Source organism: Hyla sarda, chromosome 9, assembly GCF_029499605.1.
Source record: "Hyla sarda isolate aHylSar1 chromosome 9, aHylSar1.hap1, whole genome shotgun sequence".
Lineage (NCBI taxonomy): Eukaryota > Metazoa > Chordata > Amphibia > Anura > Hylidae > Hyla > Hyla sarda.
In genome coordinates this window covers 84,713,248-84,731,260 of record NC_079197.1, presented here as the reverse complement: position 1 = coordinate 84,731,260, position 18,013 = coordinate 84,713,248, and the positions used below count along the sequence as shown (strand labels likewise).

The 18,013-nt window shown below is 39.9% G+C and overlaps 1 protein-coding gene across 3 annotated transcripts in view; it reads left to right on the top strand.

Moving 5' to 3' along the window:
* Nucleotides 1–16,735, top strand: part of LOC130290798 (pre-mRNA 3'-end-processing factor FIP1-like) — a 34,648-nt gene extending 17,913 nt beyond the window's left edge. For all 3 annotated transcript variants that reach the window (XM_056538877.1, XM_056538881.1, XM_056538878.1), the window contains exons 7-16: nt 188–318; nt 2,206–2,321; nt 6,509–6,614; nt 6,859–7,045; nt 7,334–7,391; nt 7,476–7,531; nt 8,766–8,931; nt 10,154–10,315; nt 12,464–12,612; nt 16,281–16,735. In XM_056538877.1, coding sequence (XP_056394852.1) covers nt 188–318; nt 2,206–2,321; nt 6,509–6,614; nt 6,859–7,045; nt 7,334–7,391; nt 7,476–7,531; nt 8,766–8,931; nt 10,154–10,315; nt 12,464–12,612; nt 16,281–16,285 — 1,136 coding nt within the window. In that variant the 3' untranslated portion in view covers nt 16,286–16,735. The remainder of the gene's footprint in view (nt 1–187; nt 319–2,205; nt 2,322–6,508; nt 6,615–6,858; nt 7,046–7,333; nt 7,392–7,475; nt 7,532–8,765; nt 8,932–10,153; nt 10,316–12,463; nt 12,613–16,280) is intronic.
* The last annotated feature ends 1,278 nt before the right edge of the window (nt 16,736–18,013 follow it).

Below are 18,013 nucleotides of genomic sequence, written 5' to 3'. Positions count from 1 at the left end.
AGAATGGCTTCTAGTCTGAATATACCTATGGTCACATAATGTACTATACATATTACAGTATACTGTGATAACAAACTAAAACTGAAGCAAATAAAATATTGCCTGCTTATATTTTTATACATGAAATAGCACTGTAACAAAACCAAATAATGTATGAGGTTCTGTATTCTATTTTGGATCTCTTTAGGTGCTGATCTTTCTGACTACTTCAACTATGGGTTTAATGAAGCAACTTGGAAAGTATATTGTGAGAAGCAGCGGAGGCTGCAGCTCGGGCTGGACAGCGCTTATTCACACAGCAAGGAAAACAAAATAACTGTAAAGAAGACTTTCACATGTTGTATGGAGTCCTGGCAATCATATGGATATTGGGGGAGATTGATCAAAACCAGTCCAGAGGAAAAGCCCATAGCAACCAATCAGATTGCTTCTTTTATTTTTATATCTTGTTCCTACGGGCAACTCAGCAATTTTCCTCTGGACAGGTTTTAAGAAGTCTCCCCCATTGTTCTGTATTCGCTATTCATATCAGTTTTTTCCTGTCATACTCTTAATTTCTCTCTTTGCAGCTTATCCTGGGTGCATTTTCATATTGTTATATGTACACTCATAGGGGGAGATTTATCAAAACATGTGGAGAGCAAAAGTTGACCAGTTGCCCGCAGCAACCAATCATATTGCTCCTATAATTTTTAAATAGGCTTCTGAAAGATAAAAGCAATCTGATTGCTATGGGCAACTGGTCAATTTTTCCTCTTCACAGGTTTTTCTAAATCTTCCCCCATTGACCCAAAAATTTACCCATCCAGATAGAAATAATGAATTACTGCAAAACACTGCATCCAGTCTCGAGCACTAGCACTATGGCCCAGATTTATCAAACTGTGTGAGAAAAAAAATAGAGAGATTTTTCCACAGCAACCAATCACAGCTCAGCTAACGAGCTGAGGTAAAGTGAAAGTTGAGTCGTGATTGGTTACTGTGGGACATTCCCTCTATTTTTTCTCTCACACAGTTTAATAAATCTGGGCCTATGTTTTTGGCTGACCTCTGTATTACTACTTCGATTTTCAAGATCTGCTTTATGGAGCTGCAGGTCTGGAGTAGGCCCTGGGAAGCATGCAGCCAAAAATGCTATATAGGGGATTGTTTCTTATACATGTTTCTTATGCATCTAAATTAAAAACGGGCTATCCATAGCAACCAATGATGACAGCACAGCTTTTATTTGTAATCTGCTCTTGAAAAATGAAAGCTGCACTGTGATTGGTTGGTTTGGGTTGCAAAAACTGTTTATTTTTTTTTTTCAGTTAAATTTGCTCAGTGTTGTGGTTATATATATTTTTTTATTTTTTTAAGAGGGTGGCACGGCTGTTTTTTTTTTTTAATGCAGCTTCTTGAGCCAAAGCCAGAAGTGGATTCAGCATAAAAGGAAGTATAAAGGTCCATTTAAAAATGACAACTATTAGACACAGGAGTATTTGCAGGAATTGGCATGTGTTACTATTCTTATTATTATTATTATTATTAATAATAAAAAAGCAACAATCAGCCAATGAACAAGCAATGGCCATTTAAATGATCATTGTCGTACGCACATCGTCCTGTGTAAATGTGTGGCTGATGATGAGGAATTTAATGGGCCGCATGATTGAGCCTTGGTAAGCAGAGATCGGTGGCCGTGGTGATAGGGGGCATTGTCGGGCTATTTAAAAGGACGCTAGGTCCTTTCTTCATATCTCCCATTCCCATCTCAACCACTTCTGTCTTTGCCTCAAATAAATTAAATGAAAAACTGACCCAAAAGCAGCAGCATTTTTCAGAAACAGTAGGATAAATTAAAGTCTAATTTGCTCACAACAACAAATCACCGCTCAGATTTCAGAGCTCTTTTGAAATGAAAGCTGAGCTGTGACTGGTTGCATTGAGCTAATCAAACAGATTATATCTATTTCTCACAATTGCCCAGATTTATCAATCTGCCTGAGGACCATCTCCAACCAGTTGCTATGGGAAAACCAATCCTTTTGAAAAGCTCTGGTACAGTGAAACCAGAGCTGTGATGTGTTGCTATGAAAAAAACTGAAATAAAAAAACTAAAAAGTGTTTATCCTTAGACATTGATAAATCTGGGCCGTTGTAACACGCCATTTTTATGAGTAGAAATAAAAATTGCTTTCAACTTTGTGTTTTAAAAACAAATAGGTGCAACAGGGCAGGACGAGCCATACAAGTAAAGGAGAGGAAAATATGTTTGATAATAGGGACATGAATTTTAATATTGAAGAAGGAAAATCAGGAGTTGAAGCCTCACAAAATGGGTATAAATATAGAAATTACTGTTAATATCTGAAAACACTGTCATTTTGTATTAGGATTCAAGCATTGCAGCACAATTCTGCTGCTTAGTGTGTGGGGAAAAGCCCATTATCAATGGGATTTTGAATTGCAGGGGTTAATTTCCACAGCAAATTCCATGCAAAATTAACCCTAATTCGGATCCACTGACAGAATTCAGCAATGGAATTCCCTGCTGAATTTCTGTAATGTGCATGGGCCTTTAATTTTCCCTACTATAAATCTCATAGCCATAATGTAGGTTTGCTTGCAGAACTGTAAATGCAGCTCTGAACCTTGATACATCTGGCTTTACTGTACTTGTACTCATCCTGAACTACAATTAATTTAGGAAGCCAATTCCAGGCATATATTGTGGTAAATCTGCCAGGCGACTGGAGGAGTCAGGCAGCAGAGTTGAAGATAGATTGGAGTGAAGAATGTTTGCTGGAAGTCCACAGGAGAGGATGTTGATATGGTCCAAGCGGAAGATGAGGGCATGTACCAGTAGTTGAGTAGAGTCAAAGTTGAAAAAGGAATGGATTTGAGAGATTTTTTTTTAGGAAGAGGCGGCATAAGGTGGTAAGGTTTGAATGATTGATAGATTGGTTGTGGGGGTGGTTGGAGCAAGATATGGGAAAGATAAGCTGGCAGACTCTTTGTGATCCTGGACCAGAGAGGTAAATTTGAGTGTCATTAGCCATCAGTGTAGAGGTGGTACTTGAAGCTGGATTCTATTATCTGCTCCAGGCCAAAAGTAGAGATGAAAAGGAAGGACAGTTCAAGGTAGGTGGTGCGTGTGTATATATGTGTGTATATATGTGCATATATGTGTGTGTATATATATATATATATATGTGTGTGTGTATATATATATATATATATATATATATAATATATATATATATATATATATATATATATATATATATATATAAAATATATATATATATCAAGAATTGGCGTGAGGCAGCACCGGAGACCATCCTCCGTGCATGTGAAACACCCAGGCAGCCAGCCTGGTGTTAGTGTATGCAAAGTCCAGGAATCACAGCACCAATAGGTCAAGGATCTTCATAAGCTGGTTTCTTTATTCACCCCAAAAGTTATATATTTATTCATGGCCGTAAATGTTGGCACCCCTGAAATTTTTCTGGAAAATTAAGTATTTCTCACAGAAAATTATTGCAGTAACACATGTTTTGCTATACACATGTTTATTCCCTCTGTGTGTGTGTATTGGAACTAAACCAAAAAAGGAGGAAAAAAAAAAAAAAGCAAATTGGACATAATGTCACACCAAACTCCAAAAATGGTCTGGACAAAATTATTGGCACCCTTAACTTAATATTTTGTTGCACACTCTTTGGAAAAAATTACTGAAATCGGTCGCTTCCTATAACCATCAAGAAGCTTCTTACACCTCTCAGCCGGAATCCTGGACCACTCTTCCTTTGCAAACTGCTCCAGGTCTCTCTTATTGGAAGGCGCCTTTTCCCAACAGCAATTTCAAGATCTCTCCACAGGTGTTCAATGGAATTTAGATCTGGACTCATTGCTGGCACTTCAGAACTCTCCAGCACTTTGTTGCCATCCATTTCTTGGTGCAAAATGTATGTTTGGGTTCATTGTCCTGCTGGAAGACCCAAGATCTCGGACACAAACCCAGCTTTCTGACACTGGTAATCCTCAGATTTCCTGATGCCTTGCACACATTCAAGGCACCCAGTGCCAGAGGCAGCAAACCATCATTGAACCTCCACCATATTTCACTGTAGGTACTGTGTTCTTTTCTTTGTAGGCCTCATTCCATTTTCGGTAAAAAGTTGAATGATGTGCTTTACCAAAAAGATCTCTCCTGGTCTCATCTGTCAACAAAACGTTTTCCCAGAAGAATTTTGGCTTACTCAGGTTCATTTTGGCAAAATGTAGTCTTGCTTTTATATGTCTCTGTGTCAGCAGTGGGGTCCTCCTGGGTCTCCTGCCATAGCGTTTAATTTAAATGTTGACAGATAATTCACTCTGACTCGCTGCTCCCTGAGCCTGCAGGACAGCTTGAATATCTTAAGAACTTGTTTGGGGCTGCTTATCCACCATCCAGGCTATTCTGCGTTGACACCTTTCATCAATTTTTCTCTTCCGTCCATGCCCAGGGAGATTAGTTACAGTGCCATGGGTTGAAAACTTCTTGATTAATGTTGCACACTGTGGACAAAGGCAAATCTAGATCTCTGGAGATGGACTTGTAACCTTGGGATTGTTGATATTTTTCCACAATTTTGGTTCTCAAGTCCTCACACAGTTCTCTTCTCCTCCTATCTGTTGTCCATGCTTAGTGTGGCACACACAGACACACAATGCACAGTATGCAAACATGCTTGAAAGAGTTATTTATCCACAATTTTGAAAGGGTGCCAATAATTTTGTCCAGACTATTTTTGGAGTTTGGTGTGACATTATGTCCAATTTGCTTTCTTTCCTCCCTTTTTTGGTTTAGTTCCAATACACACAGAGAATAAACATGTGTATAGCAAAACATGTGTTACTGCAATCTGTGAGAAATACTTCATTGTCATGAAAAATTTCAGGGGTGCCAACATTTACGGCCATGACTGTGTGTGTGTGTGTGTGTGTGTGTGTGTGTGTATATATGTATGAAATATACACAGTACTGACCAATAGTTTGGACACACCTTCACATTCAGAGTTTTCTTTATTTTCATGACTATGAAAATTGTTGATTCACACTGAAGGCATCAAAACTATGAATTAACACATGTGGAATTATATACATAACAAAAAAGTGTGAAATATGTCATATTCTAGGTTCTTCAAAGTAGCCACCTTTTGCTTTGATTACTGCTTTGCACACTCTTGCCATTCTCTTGTTGAGCTTCAAGAGGTAGTCACCTGAAATGGTTTTCACTTCACAGGTGTGCTGGAGGAGGTGTGATGGTGTGGGGGGGCTTTGCTGGTGACACTGTTGGGGATTTATTCAAAATTGAAGGCATACTGAACCAGCATGGCTACCACAGCATCTTGCAGCGGCATGCTATTCCATCCAGTTTGCGTTTTTAGTTGGACCATCATTTATTTTTCAACAGGACAATGACCCCAAACACACCTCCAGGCTGTGTAAGGGCTATTTGACCAAGAAGGAGAGTGATGGGGTGCTGCGCCAGATGACCTGGCCTCCACAGTCACCGGACCTGAACCCAATCGAGATGGTTTGGGGTGAGCTGAACTGCAGAGTGAAGGCAAAAGGGCCAACAAGTGCTAAGCATCTCTGGGAACTCCTTCAAGACTGTTGGAAGACCATTTCAGGTGACTACCTCTTGAAGCTCATCAAGAGAATGAGTGTGCAAAGCAGTAATCAAAGCAAAAGGTGCATAGAACCTAGAATGACATATTTTCACACTTTTTTTTTGTTATGTCTATAATTCCACATGTGTTAATTCATAGTATTGATGCCTTCAGTGTGAATCTACAATTTTCATAGTCATGAAAATAAAGAAAACTCTGAGAAGATGTGTCCAAACTTTTGGTCTGTACTGTGTATGTATGTGTATATATAAACGTGTGTATAAAATTTTTATTTTTACCGTAATGAGTCCAGTGTATTCATTAGATACAGGTTGTACCTGCTAATGATATGCAACTTTCTACCTATTGCTGTGCATATGGAGATAGGTGTCAATCAGTGGGTAGGCACTAGATTCCTGCATTTAGAATGAACCTTTCATCTTTTCATGCTACCTGAACCACAAGTATTCATTGGCATCTCTCCTCCCTGCCCCACACCACTGGCCTTCATTGGGTATAGGGAGAGATCTATTAATCAATGCTGGTGGGGAGAAGCCACTGGGGACTGCGCTGATGACTCTTCATTCAGGCAGCATGAAAGTGATGACTGGTTTCCCTTTGTGTACATTTACACATACTGTTTGCTGCAGATTTTAAATTATTAAACTAAATGATTAAAAACCGCATCAAATCAGCAGGAGATACAGTACTTGTAAACATACCCATAAGCTCTTGTAGCACAGCTCTGCAATCACAAAGCAAAAACAACCTGTAAGTTGTTTTTAACATTGCTTCCCATGTTTTGCACTTGTGCATCCTATAAATTTGAAGATACAATATCTGAGAGCTGTGTATGTTTTTCTCTTAGGAAGCAAGCGAAGACAATTGATGTAATTGGTGGGGAGATCTGCAGTATCACCAGGGTTGAAGGCAGGAGATGGGACATTCAAGATTCAGATAACATTCCAATGCAGGTAACCAAGGTTTCTCTAGATATAGAAAATCTGTGGCCATTAGAGTACAGGGATACTTAGAATTCGTGCAGTGAGCAAAAATGCTCAGTATCTTCTAAAACTGACCTTATGAAAATATCCTGTGACCTTCATGTAACATCTGTTTCTGGTGCAAAAGCATTCATTAATAACTTAGGGACCTAAATCCAGGCAAGCTTTCTTCTAATCAGTACTAATATGCTCTTGATATTATTGTCTCCTAAAGGTGGTTGAAAATCAGGAATACAAGCCTCATCCAGTCATACAACATCAGCAACCCCCTCCACCTCTTCTCCCTCCGCCATCCATTCTCCATAATGCTTCACCATTCAATGGACTTCCACCACCACCTCCTCTTTTTTTCCAGCGTCCTCCTCCAACTACCCAAGTTCCACCGGTATTGCACCCTCCAGGTGATTGTATGCAGAGGATGGACAGATATAGACATTTATTCTAAGTACTAAATAGAAACCTTAAGTTATAATAATGCATGTTATAGTGTATAATCCATTAGAATATGTAAATCCCTGTAAGCCCTCACAAGCCCTTATTGCATACCACCACAAACACCAAAGATACTTTATATGAAATGTTCATGCCACAGCCAGGTATTTATTGTACATATATCATCTAAATCATCTCATGACCATAGTTTGTATTTTTGGGTGCACTTGCTGTGACAGTTTTTATTTTTATTTTAGCGATGCTACCTCCTCCACTTATTCCTCCACCTGCTGTACACATCCCACCCCCCAGCGGGTAAGATTGCCGTCTTGTAAGTAAATTGGCTTAGTGCATGCAAAATCTGGCTTCTGCAATAAAGATGTGATTTTCCTTTTTAAGACCCCCTGTCACATACAACAGTAGACTGCCTCCTCGCCAAATATACTTCTCTAATGGTGAGTAATAATGTTTTATTATGGCTAGATGTAGCAAATAATCAGTCTCAGGGTTCTTGATGCCTACGAAAATAGGTATCTCCTATTGGACAATGCACAGCACAACCCACCCCTTTCTATGGTTTCAGGCACTATGCCTTCTCTATATAAAAATGAATTACAGTCCTTATGTTTAAACACTATCTGCCATAGAATGTATATTAGGGAGGAGTTAGACATTAGACATGAATTGCTATGAAAGTTTACCGAATTATTATCATTATTATTATTTTTACAATTGTTTTAAATGTATGCAGATTGTGCAAGCTGTATAAAACAATGATATTTTGTGACTGTTATGTTATACATGTTTTTTTAACAGCTGCAAATATGTGTTTTAATTAAGATCTGGAATTACGGTCGTCGGGAGTGGTATATTAACAAGCACAGTTATCCGGGGTATATCGTTGACAAAGTGCACACATTCACACAAAACACGCTGAGATCACGCTGTCTGTGGCCCAGTGATGTGGTATTCGTAGCTCATTTTAATGCATACTAGTTAATGAATCGTCTTAAGTTGGAGAGCTGGATCGGAAGACTTCTTTTCTTGGGATTAGGGAGGAAGTTTGAGAAGGGAAAGCACAAGAATCATGATTAAGCAGCTTTTCAAGGTGGAAGATGGAAAGTTGTTTGTGATGGATGAAGGGAATGACTAAATGAGTTGCACAGTAAAGTTTGGAAAGGCTCAAGGAGGCGTTAAGGTGCCCATTCACTTTAGACTTTGGCCAAACCCACCACCGTGTGATATAGGGAGGCTTTCCAACTTTCAACCAACAGATTATATTGGTGGAAAGAAGGGTCTAATGTGTTGGATTTTCACTGCCTGACCTTTTATTTCTAGGAGGGATAAGCTGGCACCAGAGCTGTCTGGCTGCAAATTACTTCTCCCCATAAACATGAACATGTTTCCCCTAGGCGGAGGTTGGGAGAGAACTGTTGGCTGAAGGAATAGTTGACCTATAGTTATTAAAAATATATGGCAGCCTTTAATCTAGTTGCCAGTAGACCTCAAAGGAAGAATGTTGCATTGGTCTAGCTGGGATATTGCCAGTGCTTGCACTTGTGTTTTAGAAGTCTCCCATGTGTGCGGGTCAGATACAGAAATGTTTTTCAAACTGAAGACAGCAAGAGGTAGTGAGTGTTTTTGAGATTTAAATGTTAGGGTTGTCAATTTGTTTCTTTATTATCACAGGGCCAAGTGGGGTAAACTATCCTGCTCTCTCCACTGCTCAGACTTCTTGGGTCACCACTGTAGAGAAAGGTACAAGTAACCCCAGGAGAAATGAGTGGACCCCAAGAAGACGGCAAGAACGAGAAATGGAAACAATCCGAAGCCAGAACTTTAATAACTTCAAGCCGTGAGTTCTTACACTTCAATAGTCATGTAGTCTATAGAAGAAACAACATGTGTTAAACATTTCCTAATATATTTTTAATAACAGTATAATCTACATTAATATGTCAATAAGCTTGTAGAAATCAATGTGCTTTCTTCAGAAAGAACACTTCAGATCTATGAAACTGATTTTCAGTAAGCAATTTCTACAACAGATCTGCCGCATGTAAATACATTAAAACTTTCAAGTGAAGTGACATTTTTTTTTTACATATAAAAGTTAAACTTAAAGCATTACTATAAGTTATGTTGCACAGCCATGTCACAAGTTGTTTCTTCTCACTCCTGAGACCTGCTTGTGGCAGTATGATACTGACCAATGGCTGACCAATCTGACCTTTTCTCTGCATAGAAGCCTATGCAGGGAAGGGGTCAGATCTGCTGGACGGCCTGAGAGTGGATAGCAATGCCGGTAGCTTTCCCAGCTAATAACTCAAGATTACAGCAGGTGTTAGGAGTGAGAACCAGTGTGACCAACAACTTCTGACCTGTCTGAGCAACATGCCAAAAGTTTTCATGACAGTAGTGCTAAATGAAATATTCTACCCCCAAATCCATATGTTTTCTTTATGCTTCCATCACATCTGTTTTAGTTCATGTTTGTTACGAAAAGTCTGACCTAAGCAGATTTATATAGCATTTTTTCATGTGTATTTTGAAGCAGTATGAATTTGTATTCTGGCCCTAATCACACATGTAATAAGCCTACAAAACATGTCCCATTGATTCCAAAGGGGAATCAGCTGATTGAGAAATGGTGTCTGCATGGGGACTAGTGCTGAGTTTGTAGTCTTCCCTGGCACAGTGCACTTTCTGCCCTTCACAATCTACTACAGCCAATGAAGTGCAGAGGCAGGCTATGATCATGCATGCTTTTTTGTACCAAGAAAAGCAGTGATTTAGCTTTTTACAGTACAAAAGATGGGCAAAAAAGTGGGTCTTTTTCAAGTTCAATGAAAAAACGGTTAGTTAATGCACGCATTGTATTATTTAATGGTCATTTGCAAAAAAAAGTCTTTATTGCAGGTAAAAAGGTGAGACAAAAAACTCCTATGTGAACAAAGACTGGGAAGAACCAGAGGAAAGTGGGCCACTGAGGACACTGGCCTATTTACATTTGTCTAGACAATTAAATGCCTTGTGTAGCTTATTGTAGGTGACTGTTCTGTCTGTGATTGTTGCAGGGAAAGTGAACGACTCGTAAATTACAACCGTGAAAGAAACTATGATTATGAGCCCAAGTATCAGCGCAATCGTGAACGCAGCTGGGAAAAAGAAGAAAAATTCCATGGGGAGCATCGACATAGAGACAGGGAGGAGAGCAACAAGCATAAATCTTCTCGAAGGTATGTTCCTCTCCCAGTTGTCACACCCGCTCAACTATTTTTGACACAAACTGTGTAACTGTAACTACTGTATAAAAGTGCAAATATGTCCCCAAATTGTCTTCTCTGAGTTTTTGAGGGGGCACACTAGAAGAAAAAAATATTCCTTCTCAAATTGTTGAAGACATTAAAAATATTCCTGTACAACTGATAAAAAAAGGGGCAAGTGCACTGGTTAGGAGAAACAGACAAAAAGCAGTTTATTAACCCAGCAAATGAAAAAAAAATAGCTATCAAACTGACCAATCAGAAAAATTGTTAGCTAATCCGTGTCTTGAAGGCCCAAAATACCCTGTACCTTGAACCAGTTAGGCTATGTGCACACACAGTATTTTGAGCAATTTTTAAGACCTAAAACCTCCAAAGACAATGGAGGACATATTCATAAACCTGTGTTATATAGGTTAGTCATATTAATCACACTTTTTTTTTCTTTCTCTCAACACATTTCATAGCTCTTATGTGTTGCTTTGAAAATGTGAGGTTTTGGTTTCGCAACTTTTTTTGTTTTTGGACAAAATTTAACATTTTTGCACTATTTTAAAATCCTGACATTCAAGCAGGAAGATGCAAATCTTATTTTGGGTTTGTAATATATCATTACTGCATTTTTCAGAGACCTCATACAGTACTATGGTTTACCACCAAGCCCAAAACAAAGTATAAACTCCCTGTTCTTTCTGTGATAAGCAGGAGAAAGTGTCTGTACAGTGAAAGGTGACACCAGTAGATAAAGCTCTCCCTAAGAAAAGGCCTCTTCATAGGTCACAGAGTATGCTCAGTAACTTTTTCTAATTCAGGCCACTAAGACTATTGTTGCCTAGGTCCACAGGCCTTGCTGTAAACAATATTTCTAAATGTTGTTAAAAGCATCTCAGGTAAGATGACTGCCCCATAATTATGTACAAAACATTACATTAACCCCTTTACACAGAACAACCTATATACACTGCAGCTTCATGCTAGGGCACTATGAAGCGTGAACAATTGCTATAGCCCTCTATGGGGACTTAAAAGAGAAATATTCAATAAAAAAAGCCCCCCCCCCCCCCATAAGAATTTCAAATCACCCCCTTTTTTCCATTTTATAAATTAAAAAAACATTTGGTATTGCCACGTGCGGAATTGGCCAAGCTATTAAAATATGTTTAATGTAGTTCTTTTATTTTTTTTTATTTATTTTTTTTTTCAACCCACAAATAGCCCACACATTTTCTTTTGGTTTTGCTTTACAATTTATGTTAAATAAGTGATGATATTAATGTTGTTACAAAGTACAATGGGTGGCACATAAAACAAGCCCCCATATGGCCCTGTAGATGGAAAAGTGAAAAGTCTTATGGCTATTAGAATGCGAGGAGGAAAAAACAAAAATTGGCCTGGTCATTTAAGGGGGTCAAAAGAAAAACAGATAATATAAACCTATTAGAAAAAAAAGTACATGTAATTTGCAGATAAGACACCAAAAAGTGACCCCATAGAAATTTGTAAATACATTATCTAGAAATATTTAGATAAACTATTTCTTCACACTGCAGTGCTCAATGGCTTCTTAGTCAAAACGTGACCTTTTTGTTTTCTATGGGATATTGTTGCGTGCATGTTATGTGACCTGTGCAGAGGTCATTGTGGAGGGAGCTGAAGGAAGGTGGTAAGCAGTTGGTGGTGTGATTTTTGGCGAATCAGTGTTTCCAGTCTTTGTATTCCTTCCTGTGATAATAAGAAAACTGAAGTGATCTCTATAGAACAGGTAGGGGGAGATGCAGAGGAAAAGTTGACCAGTTGCCCATAGCACCCAACCAGATCGATTATTTCATTTTAAAGGCCTCTGATCAATTAAAGAAGCAATCTGATTGGTTGCTATGGGCAACTGGTCAACTTTTCCTCTGCATAGGTTTTGATAAATTTCCCCCATAGTTTTAGAATATTGTATTTGAATGAAAACTGCAATATAAAAGTTAGTGATGTGGAAAAGTAAGATAAAAATATTTGCCATAAAAACTTGACTTAAAGGGTTTGTTTCTAATACATTAACTTTGAATGTCAGTGCTGATGACCTGATAATTGTGAGCATTGCTGCACCTAATTTAATAATTAACTGAATTTCAGAAAGCAAGACAGTGAGGAACGAGAATCACATCGCAGACATAAGCGCAAGAAGAGCAAGCGGTCCAAAGAAAAGAGTGCGGATGATGACCCACCTAAAAGAGGAAATCGGAATGATCTCAGAGAGAAGAACACATCTGCCTCAAGGCTAGGTAGTGTCTGAGACAGTAGGAAAACAGTAAAGCTAAAAATTATTTTACAATTTATGATTCTAGAAAGAATCACAAAACACTTGCTGGCCTCCCTAATGTAATTGTGCCTAAACATGAATGCACTAATCTGTGAGTTGTGCTACTGTATCAGAGTTTTAAGGAGACTGCTGCAGGGTGCTGTCACGCCCCCTCCCATACGCTTGCATTGAGGGGGCGGAGCGTGACGTCACAATGCTCCAGCCCCATGATCGACAGTAGTCAGACCCGGAGCGAACACGCTTCGGGGACTGATTTTAACGGGGGGCGATGTGCAAGATTATGGGGGTCTCCAGTGGCAGGACCCCCGCAATCAGGCATCTTATCCCCTATCCTTTGGATGCTCAAGACAAAAAGGACTGTTTTTAAGTTTACTAATTCAACTTGGGTGACATGCTTTGGAACCCGTCTACACTGCAGACTAGCCACTGGCAGAATTCCACTTACAGCAGAGTCCCATTGTTATTAATGGGATTCTGCTGCTCTGCGCACACTGCAGAACTGCCTCGGCGGAATTCTGCCAGCAGAATAGACATCCACAAAAAGAATGACCATTTTCATTCTCTGTGTGGAATTCTACTGGACTTCTGTTTGTGAGATGGCGCATGTCTGCATGATCCAGGGGAAAACCTAGAGCATTTGGCACCCGGGGCGGACCGTTTGTTTGGCACCCCCCCCCCCCCATCCAGGAAGGACCCTGTGTTTGCCCCGTCCCCCCAAACCCAAGAAAGTAAGAAAACATGCACAAACTTTAAGTAGGAGTGTAGGAGTTTTGCAGACGGGGGCTAGGACAGGGGTTTTGCAGAAGGGGGCCAGGACAGGGGTTTTGTAGAAAGAGGCTGGTGAAAAACTTGTAAAAAACTCCTGCTTTGCCCCTGTCTACAAATCCCTGGTCTCACACCCCCCCCCCCCCTTCTAGAAAACCCTTGCCTTTTCTTTCCCCTTACAAAAACCCTGCACCCCTATTCCATAAAACTCTACTCCGGCACCCCCTACACATAAAAACCCTGCACCCACCCTACACATAAAATCCATACCCCCTTCCCCTTCATAAAAAAAAACCCTGCACCGCCATCACACAAAGTTCATACACCCCTATCCGTAAAGGCAGCGGCGTGACATAACATTGCGCGCCACAACACTCCTCCCCATGCTGCTCTGACTCCACAGATGCAGGCGCTGGGTGGAAAAGCATTGCGGTCGCGGTGCAGCAGTGGATGGGGGCAAGGGCGGACTGACAACACTCGGGGCCTCTGGACCAAAAAAAAGGCAAGGGCCCCTGCTAGGCTCTGCAGCTTGTCAATCTTCTGCCATGCCCCTATTCCACCCAAATCCCACACACAAACTAAAATTTTTATACATATAAGAAACACTTTAACGTAGGTAAATTTACATGACCAATAATACTGGTATACAAGGAGTAAATATATACCACCACACAATTACTGGATAATACTGCCATAGTGTACTGAATAAAACCACTACATACAGACCAGTATACTATAAAGGATCTGTATACAATAAGTGATTATATACAGAACCATACAGCGGTAGATAACAGCTGTACACAGGATCTGTATACCATATAAGTGATTACAGTAACATTTTGGGACTCACAATTACGTCTTTTCTGATCAGCGGCATAGTCTTTCCTTTTCTTCTCCGTCCTGATAAGACCGCCATGTGGATCTCTTAACATCTGCAGGACAAAACTTTCCAGTGCTCTCCCCTCCTCTACAAAATGTTTCCATCTATGGGCCCACAATGCCCTCCTTGGTGTCCTGCACAGTAAAAGGGCAGGTAGGTAGGTAACCAGGTAAATAGGTAACTAGGTGGGTAGATCCAGAAGCCAGGTATGTAGGTAGGTGACAAGACAGGTAGGTGGAGGGCTAGCTAGGTAGTTAGGCGGCCAGGTATGTACATAGTTAGGTAGCCTGGTATGTAGGTAAGTAGTTAGGCATCCAGGTATAAAGGTAGGTAGCCCCCCCTTCCCCGTAGGTATAGGCAGCAGAGTTAACCTCCCTTCCCAATAGGTATAGGAACAGAGTTAACCCCCTTTCTCCTTAGGTATAGGCAGCAGAGTCCCCCCCCTTTTCCTCGTAGGTACAGGCAGAGTTAACCCCCCCCCCCATTCCCCATAGGTATAGGCAGAGTTACCTCCCTCCCCCCTGTTCCCCATATGTATAAGCAGAGTCCCCCCCCCCTGTTCCCCATAGGTATAGCCAGAGTTACCACTCCCCCCCCCCCCCCCATTGGTATAGGCAGCGTTACCACCCATCTCTTCCACATAGGTATAGGCAGAGTTACCACCCCCCCTCTTCCCCATAGGTATAGGCAGAGTTAAGTCCCCCCCCCCTCCCCCTATCCCCATAAGTATAGGCAGAGTTACCCCCCTCCCAGCAGAGAGCACTGGTCAGACAGAAAATTAATTCAAAAAGAAAATAACTTCCTCTGTAGCATACAGCAGCTGATGAGTACTGGAAGGATTAAGATTTTTTTAATAGAAGTAATTTACAAATCTGTTTAACTTCCTGGCACCAATTGATAAAAGAAAAAAAAAATTCCCCTTTTAAGCCTGTGAAACTGTTTTTTTTTTTTTTTTTAGAGAAATTTGGAAAAGCCCACACATGGCAGAATATTTCTGCTGCAAATCTGTGGTGGTCACAGCACAATCTGACACTGTATAATTATCTGGTCCTTATTGATGAGAAGGGTGGCCCATTGCATTGATTTGGAGCCTTTGTTTACAATTCTGTTTAATATAACTGCAATAATAGTGCTGTGTAGATCTCTATTTATGCTTTCAAATCATTCAAACCCCAGTAACAGTCAATTAGAAACTAGTGTAGGAAACAGAAGGTATGATGCATGTGTGAACAGAGCCTAATGTACAGTATAATGTGTGTGTGTGTATATATATATATATATTATAAAAAACTCAGTGTGTGTGTATGTATGTATGTATGTATGTATGCATGTTCCACAAAAACTTCCAAACGGCTAAAGATATTAACATGAAACTTGGCACACATGTTACTTATATGTCAACAACAAACATAGGATAGGTGATTTAACCCTTACCCACCCCCATTTGCCAGGGGCGGGGTTTATGTTTAAAGTCCCATACAAGTCAATGGAAATATGTTACTGCATAACTTCCAAACGGTTACTTACATGTCACATGTTACTTACATGTCCACTTAAAATATAGGATAGTTAATTTAACCCTTAACTACCCCCATTGTGAGGGTCTGGGTTTTTGTTTAAAGTCCCATGCAAATCAATGGGAAATGTATGTTCCCACATAACTTCCGTACGGTTGGAGATATTTCAATACCTGGTACACATATTATGGATCGGGATGGGAGGTCGGGATATGGGGTTGGGATATGACAAGAATATATGAGGACGGGATATAAAGTCAAAAGCTTCCTCCTTTGCTTATTTTCCTCCCCAACAGGGATGAGAAAGGAAAAACCGGGCAACGCCGGGTACTCAGCTAGTTGAAGTATAAAAAAAAAAGATATACATGATATTGCAGAATAAAGGAAGGTGTATATGCTGAATGCCTTGTTGTGACTTAACCTGCTAACATTGTATTGTCTTGACTTTTTTTTCAATTTTTTTTAAAGATTAGATCAGAATATGAAACCTGCAAGCTTGGAGACGCGCTGTAAGTTTGGCTACAGCTGGAAGCTTCACGTTTACCCTGTGCACCAGTATAGTTTACTGCTTATTTGGGGTAGTCTTCTTAGAGTTATGGCGAAAACGGAGCAGAGAATCTATTCGCATTTACATTGAAACTTCCGGCCATGTGTTTACACCATTGTCCACCACAATTGGCATTAATATTGGAAACAGTAATGTCACATATATTATATTATACCCACACACACTGTCCATTTTATACACTTATACTATTTCTCTTAATGTAGACTGCAGGCGTAAAACTTTTAGGTTTTATCTGTGATTTAGTTTCTTAATTTATTATGACACTTTTTGAATATAACATTTTCCAATAATGTAATTAAGATTTCTGTGTAGAATTGTACTGTACTGAGTTTTACTAAGAAATATATAATTTGATACAAGAACTCGTGGTGTTTCTGTTCTTGGTTTTTGATCCATTTCATTTTTTTATTTCAAGTATACTAATAAGACGGGCTCATTTTATATATAAAAATAACTGTAAAACATGGCACAAAACATATTGTGACACGTGGGTCATGTGAGCAGCTGTCTACAGTACCAGTACCAGATACTGTGGGGTAAAGATATAAAAAACCAAGAAGATCCCAAACTCAGAAATCCAGCTTTTGCATAATAGGATCGTGGGGTATATCAAAAGGGCATAGATGCACAGGACAAGAACATAATTCTACCACTGTATAAATCCCTAGTCAGACCACACATGGAATACTGTGTACAGCACTTGTAGACAAGAAAGAGAATCAGAATTAAGGTTTTATTTAGTTTAGAAAAAAAAAGTCCTCTTGGGTGGCTATTTATTTTTCCCTCCCCTGGATCAACACTGTTTTAGCACTGTTCTTCTTAGGTCTGGGGTACCAGCTTACAGCAAAAAGATTATGCCAGAGTACACCCAAGGGAGCTTTTCACATGTTAGAAATGTCATCCAAAAATAGGAAAAAGTGAGGATTAAAGAAAAATAAGTAGATAACTAATATAGATAAAGTCCTTACATACATATAAAAGTAAGAAAGATCTGCTGGAAGCTGTAAATCCCTGTCTATGTAGAGGACAGGAGCTTCTTCAGGGTCCTGTACAGTACATGCAATGTCCTAAAAAAAAAGTAATGGAGCCACCCTTACTTGATGTCCTTAGGAGCAGTTAACTGTGGCGCAGGCAAAGAGTACCTCCCTGTACTGCAGGGGGTGTAACCAGACAGGAATTCAGTGCATACGCTTCAGATATACGGATGTTTTACAAGTGAGTGCCCATTCTAATTGGTCAGTTCTTACAGCCATTGACATGTTTTGCAGATCTGGGCTGTCCGTACCAATGTACACTGCTCAAAAAATAAATTAAGGGAACACTTAAACAACACAATGTAACTCCAAGTCAATCACACTTCTGTGAAATCACACGGTCCACTCAGAAAGCAACACTGATTGACAATCAATTTCACATGCTGTTGTGCAAATGGAACAGACGACAGGTGGAAGTTATAGGCAATTAGAAAGATGCCCCCAATAAAGGAGTGGTTCTGCAGCTGGTGACCACAGACAACTTCTCAGTTGCTATGCTTCCTAGCTGATCTTTTGGTCACTTTTGAATGCTGGTGGTGCTTTCACTCTAGTGGTAGCATGAGACGGAGTCTACAACTCACACAAGTGGCTCAGGTAGT